Raw genomic sequence first — 11,774 nt, forward strand, 5'->3', positions numbered from 1 at the left:
GGGCGGCCACTTCCCACTTCGGCTTCTGCACAAAATGTCTCCCTACCAAACGAGGGCGTTCAGCACAGTCAACACCATCAACTCTCTCCCACCAGCGTGTGGAGTCCTATGACAGCGTTAACGTTGACGGAAGACGTAAAGGCAGTCTAGAAACAGCCCACCTTGCCGATGTGGCTGAAAATCTCCCGTCCAGACTTTGCTCATCTCCTCAGGAAAATTAATTTGTGCAAGTGCACCAGCATCTAGCTGGTTCTTATCGACGCCGCACCGACCCGTTCCGCTCCCTTGCGTGGCAGATATAAAACAAATTCGCGCCTTAATCATTTCGTACACAAAGCTTCACATTTATGTCATCCGAAGAAAATGAAAATGTTCCACCATTTTCATTATTTTGCTGTTTGACTTGTAGGGATCGGCACTCTCAATGGCGATGACTGGAAGCAGAATCGAAACTTTTGTCTTCACGTGCTACGTGACCTAGGTTTCGGAAAGAAGTCAATGGAAGATCACATTCTGGTGAGTGCGCTTTGAACGTTCTGCCTTCATCAATTGAGAGGTAATTGTTTGTATCGCGAGTATTTTTGGTATGATAAAAAGGCCCTTAATTAGGTGTTCATTTACTGCTTTGCCTGTTCTATCATTGGCCAGAGTTCTTCAAGCATTGAAGGACTCAGCTTCTACGTTCTAGCTTTTAGGATCTTCTAAGGGAGGGAAACAGACAGCCTCATGTCTGCCTGCTGGGACAAACCTTTATTCTTTATAAGTTTAATTGAATACTCACAAAGCGATATCCATTACCACTGCCACATTATAAGAAAGATATGGGTGTATATTATCTAACCATGTGTGAGATCTGTATTTCATACAACTTCGCAGGTCATGCACCTTCAATAGTGGAATGGCTCCTTTTTTCTGCAGGAAGAAGCTGCGTGTCTGCTGGAAAAGGTCGCTGAAACAAAGGAGGCCCCGTTCGACCTGGAAAAGTACTTGGCTCCCAGCGTGTCCAACAACATCACGGCGCTAGTCTTCGGGAGGCGTTTCCCCTTTGAGGACCAGAAGCGCAAGTTTCTGGATGACAGAAGTCGAAGGCTTGCTAAACTCTTCCAGTCTGGATCACGCTTTACGTTCCTTCCCTGCTGGGTATTCAAGATCACTAATCTCCTCCCTAACGCAACATCGCATCTCGTTAAAGAAATTTTGGACGAATTGGCCGGCTTCATAAGGTAAAACCATTTTTTTTAGTATTAGTGTGAAGGGAGTTTCTGCATGTGACAATCAGACATACGTTCAGTAATTGGCACTGCATCAACCACAAGTTCTAGTTACTTAAATTCTTGACCCATAATGAACGCCTCTTTCTTGATAGCCATAGTCATGACCGTGAATTACCAAGCATGCAGGTGGCGCATAAATTTCAGGTGGTACAAGGGCAATGTAGCATATTTTTGTAAACGCTTCTCGTTTGAAAATATTTCGGCAGTATGAGAAATTTCCGGAGGAGGTACCAATAACAAAAGGTATACAAAACGACCGCCCATCAGGCACCCGCGTCACCGCGAAATTGATGAATTACGCTCCTATCAGGGTGCATCAGAGCTCCCTTCGTAACAGACATATCAAAGAATAAAATGGCCGCGTATCTGCTTGCTTTTATGCAAATGTCTTCGAAAGATGATACTCTGCTGCCGCCCTGGCCATGTGACTGCCCCCTCTATTTTACCCTCCTACCCACACTCACAGTTGTCCCCTTCTGTCTCGCTCTTCCCATGGTAGATGCAATTGAAGTTTGCTTAATTCGACGCAAGCTTCTCGTGTTCACACTGTTGGCGCGCTATCGGTAAAGACAGTGCGCGTATTTTTCTTTATCTTTTTTGTTCGTTAGTCACCATGGGACGACAAGATTTAAATCTTTTAGAGTGTTTGATTTTACCTCGCCCCACTTCAACAGTTTTTTAACGTATGGCCTTCGTAGCCGTATGGCTGCAATTCAGGTGGTTGTGGAATTTTTTTTCGCAGAAACTTGCTCTATCTTGGGAATTTCCCTTAAACTCTGGCCGATTAGCACCTGTCACTAACTTCGAGTTGTTGATAAATTCACTCTCGCGCTACAAATATATAGACTCCTTGTTAGCCTACTTATTAGAGCGACTGCCCGAATAGCCGGTGGTCCCGGGTTCGAATCCTGGACCAGGACGAATTTTTTTTTCGACTGTGAAGTTTCTTATAAAGCTGTATAGCTTTCCTTTGTACTCATATGGCTGCATTTAAGGTGGATGTCAAATTTTCTTTAGCAGTTTTTTAACGCGTGGCTTTTTTTTATTTATTGCCAGAAAAATCAATCCTACGTTTAGTATGGTGGAAGCCGTATATGTCTCATCAAACGCTAGACGTCACTGCCATCGTCGTCAACACGAACGGTACCAAAATGGTCACCACTACCAACAGAAAACAGCAAACACATTTGAGTTAGTTTGGGGTTTGATCCCGGGTCTGCAGAGTAGTAGCCGAGTGCAGTGCGACTGCGTTAACTCGGCACGCTACCGGAAGGAGAACGAGAGTTAGCCTGGTTCGTGTAATTTGATGAATAAGTGTTGGGACTTTAACAGAACGTGCTGTTGGGCTAGTTGGTACATACTGATTGGGAGGCTTAGTGCAAAAAAAGACGAGGACGGTGGCAAACGTGACAGGCGCTACTAACAAGTGAGTTTATTTCGAAAAGCACGAACATATATACGACAGGCATGCCCTGAAGAAAAAAGAAAGGAAGGGAAAAAAGAGATACATCACGGGAATCTAAAGTTTGTAGAAATGCACTTTCCTTATCATAGATAGAAAGCGACGGTACACTTACGCACATGGGCCCATTTCTTTTTATGAAAAAAACCTCGGCAACCTCACGTGCGGTAGCATCTCTGCTCCTTTCTATTATATCTGTTTTGTCCAGTTCGTGTTTACAGACAGAATCACAATCTTTTCAATGTTGTGGCAAGTACGAACCAGTTCCATTTTTCATCGAAAGGGCATGTTCTCTGAGGCGGTAATTGATGTATCGGCTGGTTTGGCCGATTTACACTTTACCACAAATCAAAGGAATCTCGCACACAACACCAATCGCACACTTAATGAAAGGCGTGACGTGCTTCTTCTCGCATTTTTTTCGTTTCATTTCTGGCGCTATTCTTGAGCACAGCGTGGCAAGTTTCAAGGGCGCTGAAAACACAACCGGTACGTTGTACTTGGAAGCGACCTTCTTAAGGTTGCGGGCAACTCGGTGCTAGTACGGTATGACCGCAGGTCTTGCATCATTTGGCAAGCGCTCAGCAGTAGCCCTTTGAGGAGCACCTTTGGTTTCCATTAGCAAACCCTCCGCCACGGCGGTAAGGACCGGCCCTTGTCGGTGGTGTCCTACAAACAGTAGATACGGGCACGAACTGACGACAAAAAACACCTAGCCCACTATGGAGTTTCTCCTATGAGGATTATATAGTTAGTCACACTTAACCCCTCTCAACCATCCCTTTCCCAACTAAACCTTGCGCCATCCCATTTCATAAATAATTCTACTTTACTCTACTCCTAACTCAAATCGAAAGTCTAGGTTATACTTTAGCACAAATGACGATGTGACGTACACGTACGTTCTCTTCCGTGCGGCAATAAGGGAGTGAGCCCTACTCTTTATGTGACCTCTTGTGCCCCCGTTAGACCTATAGTTCACCACCGATTCCGATTAAGATACAACCATACAGCAAATGCAACGATGCTGCATGGTAGCATGAAGTCATAAACGAAACTGACATCATCACCGGCCTCGCAAAGGCGAGTGCTGCCATGGTCGTCACTTCGAGTTCTTGTAACGCCATCGTCGTAAGGTTAGTGCAGTGCAATGCAATGCACTGTACTGCATACGGGTTCTCAGTACCCATAAGAAAGTGTTTCAGCGTTATAAGGGGTTCCGCTATGTGGTCAATGAAGAAACAAATCTTTGGAAGGGGACTGAGGCAGGCAGAGGAACATGTAGGCAGTGTTTTTTTTTTCCTACGTCCGTCTCTGTTATCATAACAAGCGCAACTTACCTTCAAGAGCATGTTACACCAACTATTCCGACAACAAGCTTTACTTAACGTTATAATGGGCATGCCTCTAAATGTTTCAGCCCTCCTGGGTGGTGGCGAAAAGCTGTGATTCTCTAATGCTGCCGAACACGAGCAAATGGTCGGCCATTCGGTGCGACCTGTGGCAGCGCTTGACAAATAGTAGTCGGAGGCTTAATACTAGTGGCTCTGTACTAGCGATGTTTAGCGGATGCTCCTTTACAATGGCCCTGACAGCGCCAAATGCAAATGAGCTTCTACAACTGGCCCGCATTCATTTTTTACGTTGTCTTGTCACATTTAGGGGGCTCATGAAATTCGCAAGTGATACTTAATGTCAGCACATGCGGCGGAAGAGGATCAAGCCTGAGCTTAAGTTAGCAAAGAACCGATCAGTGTTGCTGATTTGGACCAGCACTCCCGATTTTAGGCTCATTCTCGTCCGTCAGTCCAGTACTGGCCACATCGGCACATTGACTCTCAAGCTTGCCCTGTTTTGGCATACAGCAGTTTCAACTGCTGTTGGCGAAGTTTCGCTTCTCCTAAGAAGTACAGACACAAAAAGGGTATTCCAGCTCCAATCCAACTAACTGCACCAACGCGGCAGATGTTTCATCTACAAAATTTCATTATGTATAAGGATGAAAACTATAAAAAAATTTACACCATCTTCCCGCGAGGGGAACCATGGAGTAGATGCGACGCATCGGGGGTTGCCGTTGCGTTTCCGTTATGTTAGCGATGTCAGCCGTGTGGATTGCTGTTGTTGTGTGTCCTATTTACGCAGCATGTTCACCCCCGATGCCTCGCATCTACCCCATGGTTCCCCTCGCGGGAAGATGGTGTACATTTTTTAACCGAGCGCAAGCTGCGCGCTAACGCATAGCTGGCACGGCGACGGGAGCGAGCGCAGCCGAGCGCAAGCTGCGCGCTAACCGCGTTGACGCACAGATGGCGCTGCTGTGAGAGCGGCGGAGCGCGCAGCTGCCGCGGTGAGGAGAATGGGGGAGGGATGCGGACTACGCCGCGACAACGACGCGGGACAAGGCGAGTTAAAGAGATGCGTTGCATCTAAAATTAGCCCTAATTTTACTTCTCCAAATACAAACACACGCCAAGATGGTCAACGTTATCACTTTCAAGGACCACACAAGTTTAAGCCGGAAGCAAGATGTCCGGAAAAAATTTTGTTCACTTGATACGACACCTTCATGTCAGTAAATCCGGCTGCCAGAAAGCCCAATCCGGTCGGCAAAGTGTTCATCAAGCAACGACTGACAACATCAAGCAACGACTCGCATTTTGCAAGCTTTAGGGCACATCTTAAGGGATTAAACACGTTTTGCACGGATTGCTCTCAATGGTTTATTATACGGGGTATTTTTTAGGAACTAGTACTTGCTCTTGGTCGTGTTGAGCGTACTGGCCGTGTTGGCCATGTTTGCAGTAGCGTGCGTGCCTCCCCAGTATCATTTTGCAAGTCCTCGAGCTCCGATGTGAAAAACAAGAAGATAATGCAGTCGTTCCCACACCCCTCTACTTACATTTCTTTGCTGATAACAAGGGATCACTGAAGCTTTTGTACTTTAACCCTTTATTGTGTTATTTCTCGTTTTTACGCCTAAGAACAAAAGAAACCGTTACAACGGCTTGTCTATTTTGGCGTAACTGAAATAAGAACACCAGAAGTACAGCAGCAGCACTGCTTCCCCAGATACATGCTGACACGAACATTACACATTTCACATACACTGGGGGTATGATAAAAAAATGGCAACTCCAGTGTCTCGTGCTAGCACATATGGAGAGGCCATTGGCCGTGGGCTATGGCCCATATATTTTCACATGCCACCCTCGATTCTTTAAGGCTACAACTTCAGGACGTAGCGAATGAACTCTCTCTGCTTGCAAAGTGGTTGCGCTCTCATTGGTGAATGTCAGCAGCTGCCACTGTAAGTTGTAACACCTTGCGGTTATTGTTCGCGAATTCCCTGACCGTCGAGACCAAAACTCTTTTTGAGCGGTCCCGTCGGTTCTTTGAACCAATTAGGGACCGAAGGTCGCGTTTGATTTGGGTCAGTTGTGTATCCTTCTTTTCTGTGTTAGGTTTGCTCACGATATGTTTATGTGCTCATAATGAAGTCATGCACAAAATGAGGCTGTGATTATTATGTGCTTGAATTTCTCCGCAAATAAAGTAGTTTCTGTTCATACCGCTGGTATGCAGCAACAATACGTTGATTCTAACTTTGGTTCCAGTGAAGAAATAGAGCAGCATGAAGAAACCCTCGATGAACGAAGTAACAGGGACTTCATAGACGGGTACCTAAAGAAAATGAAAGAGCATGAGAATGATCCGGACGCGAAGTTTAAAAGTGAGTATGGGCAGTAGGTACTGCATGCCATCATAAACTCAGCGCTTTTAGTCAAAACATCCCTTTCACATACGGAATGAAGTATTCGCACCACATGTGAGATGGCAATCAAGCAACAAGGCCGGGCAAGTCACGTTTACTTAGAAACATTTTCTGTTACGCTGACGATTAATCAACTGGTTTATATACCAGCAATAAAAAGCAGCTCATTTTAAATTTTCTGTGGAAACAAACAATGCGAAGAACGCCTGACCCATTTCTCCCCCTGCTTTCTTTGAAGTTTTGTTTTCGGCAGATTAGATTTACGATTAGCACAAACTAACTTTCACAACTGCCACTGCTCTTGCACGATAAGTTTTACCTCCCACCTTTTTGGTGCCTGAAAATACAGCTCATACCTCTGTTAATTTTTCGAAACCAAATGTTTCCATAGGGGCAGTAGTTTACACTCTACTAGGTAGAAGCGCAAAGTATTACCGGCTAGGCAGCTGGTTAGGTATTCATTAAGTTAGGTATTGATTATCACATGTGTACATCATTTGTAGCGTGATTGTTTTTACAGAAGCTATTTTACTTGCAGATTAGTAAATATTCTATGTCTGCATAAGGCGTGGCAGCGCCAATGAATATTACCGCACTGAGCTTTCCTGCAGTCCCCGAAAGCTTGAATGGTCATTCTGGATGATTCAAGTATCCTGCATAATTGAGTGCTGCCTTGCAGAACTCAACCTGACTGGAAACGTACTGGCGTTCATGGGTGGAGGAACGCACACCATTAAATCAACAGTGCACTGGCACATGCTCAACTGCGCCGACAAGCCGGACACTGTTCAACGCAAGATACAAGAGGAGATCGACAAAGTCGTGGGAAAAGAGCGAAGTCCACGCTGGGATGACCAAGGCCAGATGCCCTTCACTATGGCCACTATCATGGAGATGTATCGCTGGCGGGCCATTGCACTGCTCGCCATACCCCGAGAGTATGTGAAAACCCTTGCCATCTCGACAATTCGGTCACCCGCGCGGTACGAGTTCGCACTTGCACAACCGGGCCCCGGCGATTTCCATGGGAAAACGTCATGATCTGCACTACATCAATTTTGCTCTTTTGCTGCATAAAACGTGTATCAGAAAATATTTAAGAAGGGCAGATTAAGGACGGGGCTAATCAGAAACTCATCCCGACGTCACGGTTTTGTATTTCCTATTGTGTCAACTCTCTCTCACTTATGGATTTAATGGCTCTTGGTTCTGTCCCCGTCACAATCCCCGCTTAAATCTTTAACACACTCAAGCTCCCGACAGTAAGCTAGATAAACCGAACAGGCCGTTCTTGCCGAGCTGTTCCAAACGAACGTACCAGAACCCTTATATTGGTTTTGACACCTTCAGCCTCTGCTAACTTTTCCTGGAGCGATGCATCTAGAGTGTCAGTGATGCTTAGGGAAGGCTCTCGAAGTTTCGAACACTTTTTCTTTGGTGATCAGTGCTGTCACGTGGTAACTGTCAGGGGGATTACCGTTCCGGATCTCTCAGTAGTTCTTTTGTTACAGTGTTCTGGTAAGCCGGCGCCTAACACAGATCAACTGTACTTTTGTATCTCCTATATTTCTGGTGGCCCGTGTGCGTTCCGGGCGCCACTTCATCGGAATTGCGCGCTATTGGGAAGAGCTGCATCATGCCCGTGAAACAACAGGATTTGCACGTACGCACGCCGCACCTCTACCTCTGAGGGCGATCGTCAGTGGCGCATATTTCACCTGGACTGCGCAAAGTAAAACAGATCCATGAGGCCTAGTGTGCTGCTTACATTAGTTTAGGGATGTCGCCTACTCATATAACGACTGCATGGCCTTACCCCTCCACGATGAGCTCTTGAAGACACTTTGAGTCAGAAAAAGTGTTTATTTGCCAAATGAGAATACTAAAATCACCGGGCAAAAACTAAGGAAACAGGCTCGATTTATTGCATTAGTTGGCTTCAGCTAGTCGTTTTTTTTATCACTTTCTGGTTAACGTGCGCTGCGTCGCGGGGAGCAGGGCTATGATTTGCTCATAAAAATGAAGTACTCACATGTGGAGCCGTTATAGCGTAAGGTGATTCTCTGTTTGCGTTGAACAAAGTTAGACTCAAATATATCAAGACGGTCAGCGTAAACGCCCTTATATCGTTTCGCATGCTGTTATTTCACTGGTTCCACCACTCTCTCTAGAGAAAAATATTGGAAAACTGGTCGGATAGAGAAATTTCAATGCGACTGATTGTTTACTGGCAGTGTTCAGCTTTTTCTGCTCTTTGAAGAGCTTTGGAGAGCTAAGAAAATTGAAACCAATGTGCCTAATAACATACAAGTGTTTGTGTTGGTCCTCTACTAATCGCGACAGTATCTCGAGCACAGCAACTTTTGAAAATGATTATAGTGTATCGATAAGTTGCGAGGTAACCGCCCACAATGCCGTTATTTTTAAAAGAGGGGGAGGAGGACGAGGACGAGGAAAAACTTTACTCAGCCAAAGAGCTAGTAGGTGGATGGTATCGTTAGTGCAGGACTTCGTTGGTTCTACTTGCCGTATTCGCCCTCTTGGTTCGGTTAAGAGCTCGCAAGTTCACTCTCCTACTGCTCATAGGTGGGTCTGGGAATTGGATTATGCTCTTGGTTATTCTGGAACTCCCAGACCATGTGATAGAGAGTAGCACGTTGCACAGACTGGTGTAGATTGTGGGGCGCGTGGCGTGTGCAGCTTTGTTGGACTATCCCGAATATCCGCGGCTCATGAACGTTTCTGACTGCAATGACGGCGCCTTGCACCAGCCAGTTTAATGCAAAAGGCTCTGGTATCGGAGGAATATGAAGTACCCTACCCATGTAGTGCACTGATGCTACTTTTCGTCATGAAGTGCTGCTCTAATGAACGTTCATTGCATGTTTTGGAGCCCTATTCCTCGAGAAAGTCGACTCTGAATCATGATCGTTGTCATCAGGGTGTTCATTATAGATCCCTAAAGCTGGCCTTTAGTCGCGCTTCATCGTAAAGAAAAGCAAAGGCTAAAAAAAGGGCCACAGACTGTCTACGGTATTCTGTGTTATTTCCAGTTTTTCCGTGATCCGTGAAGATAGCAATCGTCAACTAGCCAGCACACTCACTTTCGAGCAGTTCTTCTCTCTTGAACTCTCAATTTTGTGTTTCACAATGAGGCCCTTCGTTTTTCAAGAAAGATTACTAAAGTTATCAATGTAGCACCCACCACGTGACAACACTGACAGCATTTCCTGCTTTGCTTTACTATTGACATTGTCAGAGCTGCCGCAGACAGTGTGTACAAAGACTACGTCATACCTAAGGGCAGCGTGGTGATCCCCAACATCGGAGCCGTTCATATGGACCCCGCCCACTGGGAGAATCCTGAGGAGTTCATGCCTGAACGCTTCTTGAAAGAAGATGGGACAGGACTCAAGCCCAAGCCCGAGCAGCTCATTCCGTTTTCTGTCGGTACGTTGCACTGGAGCTTTAAACCATACCATATACTTGGCTCAAAGGCTTTTTTTTTTTTTTGGTCATCGTAAGCGACGACACCATAATGCAGCAAAGGGCACCAAATGCAGTGTGAACGGAGATTTCGGCAACGCGTTAAGCGTGCAACGGAGGAAAACATTGCTTTTTATTTTATTGCATTTCATTTTTTATATTTGATTGCATTAAGGTGGGATGTAATCTGATTCAGACAAAGCGTTATTAAGCATGTTACAAAGTACCTTTACTTCAACGTTATCCCGCTGGGTGTACCCCCGTGCTAGTGCGCAGTGGTTGCGTAAAAGAAACATAGACGGCCACTGGGCAGTCATGCTAGAGAATTTTTTTTATGGCTGTGGCTTACACCACCAGCATATTACGCATTCAGAAGATTTTACCCTAGATAATGACGCAGGTATGCTACAGTTACCCGCAAACGCAGCACAAGTACAGTCGGCCACAAAACTTGCCAAGTAATTTCTTTACTTTATCCGAAATCCAAGCATCTGCTATGAGCTTAATGTTAGTGACTTCGCGCGTTAAAAAGAAACATGCTGCAGAATTAAACAGGCTAAGCGAAGTTTTCGCTTCGCGTATCCAGGGTTAGCTGGGATAAGCCGCAGCCATCTCTCTCCGCCTTTCACATCTTTTAGTGTCGGCTTTTTGCACAACGCTTTAGATACGTCAAGCATACAAAAGAAAGACTAAAAGTGTTTGACTTGGCGACTGTTGTCTGCAAGAGCCCATCATTAGACAATATGGCATGCATCGAAGTCAGCGAAAAAGGCGGCCCTTGAATATGTGCGGGCGACTTTAGCTTCATCTGCAAAGTGCTTGATATTATGACGTAGTCAATAGAGTACATGGTGGGGTCTTCCGTCCATTTTCCAAGGCCAAAATTGGTCCACGGCACGGTCATGGGGGAGAACCATTGCAATATGGTTGCACTTGTAATGACATGACGTGCACGGTGGTTTAGATTAATAATACTTTTTTAATCATTCACAGGAAAAAGGATGTGTCCGGGAGAGACGCTGGCCACGGTCGAAATCTTCCTCTATCTGACTACGATACTGCAGAAGTTCACTGTGTTGCCACCTGATGGACGCCGCATTGTTCTGCAGTCCGCATCTGCGGCCGTGAACTACCCGCAGCTACAGGAGCTCCGCTTTATTAGCCGCTAGTCTAGAAATTATGTGTGTGCGTCTTTGTTCCCTGTTACTTAAAAATTCGCGCTTGAGATTGACGGGAACAGATTGGCCGAAATGCCAGACCAACATCTGAGTTAGTGGTGCTGGCAGCGAGGTCGAAACTGTGGAAAGCGTATCTCCTAACATCTCAAATATTTTGCATGTTGATCGTGTATCCTGAAATTCCTTTTCAAGTGACAAATAAATGTCTCATTTCACATAATGATAAATTATAACGTCTTCAGTTTTTGCGTTTTCATTTCGTTTGGGATAGCAAACATATAGCAGACAAAAATCTCTTTGCAGTCGCTTTACAAATTTTGCGCCATGTCGCGCCGGTTCCTTTTCAAGCGAACCTGAAAAACAAAGGCACACCAGAACATCAAGCTATTAACCCGTTAAAAAAAACCAAAGTGCTCCAAACAAATGTGAACTACATCTACCATCGGCAAATAAAGTTTCCCCTTGACCAAGACTACAAGCAAGGAAGCGACAAAGCTCGCAAGTAAACCAGAATTATCAGCAAACTGCGCTAAGCCTTTAATATTGCCTTTCCAACCCCCCACTGGTGTAACGGCCACATGTTGGAAAATTGAAAAGCC

General features: G+C 45.5%; 1 protein-coding gene across 4 annotated transcripts in view; it reads left to right on the forward strand.

The window, feature by feature from the left end:
- The window catches only part of LOC144179335 (cytochrome P450 2G1-like), a 93,136-nt gene extending 81,729 nt beyond the window's left edge, over positions 1-11,407 (forward strand). For all 4 annotated transcript variants that reach the window (XM_077707628.1, XM_077707627.1, XM_077707630.1 and 1 more), the window contains 6 exons: positions 410-516; positions 919-1,223; positions 6,354-6,469; positions 7,191-7,449; positions 9,771-9,961; positions 10,991-11,407. In XM_077707628.1, the coding sequence (XP_077563754.1) occupies positions 410-516; positions 919-1,223; positions 6,354-6,469; positions 7,191-7,449; positions 9,771-9,961; positions 10,991-11,166 (1,154 nt within the window). In that variant the 3' untranslated portion in view covers positions 11,167-11,407. The remainder of the gene's footprint in view (positions 1-409; positions 517-918; positions 1,224-6,353; positions 6,470-7,190; positions 7,450-9,770; positions 9,962-10,990) is intronic.
- The last annotated feature ends 367 nt before the right edge of the window (positions 11,408-11,774 follow it).

This window comes from Haemaphysalis longicornis, unplaced genomic scaffold (genome assembly GCF_048455015.1).
Source record: "Haemaphysalis longicornis isolate Haplotype H1 unplaced genomic scaffold, Haemaphysalis longicornis Haplotype H1 scaffold_4, whole genome shotgun sequence".
Taxonomy (NCBI): Eukaryota; Metazoa; Arthropoda; class Arachnida; order Ixodida; family Ixodidae; genus Haemaphysalis; species Haemaphysalis longicornis.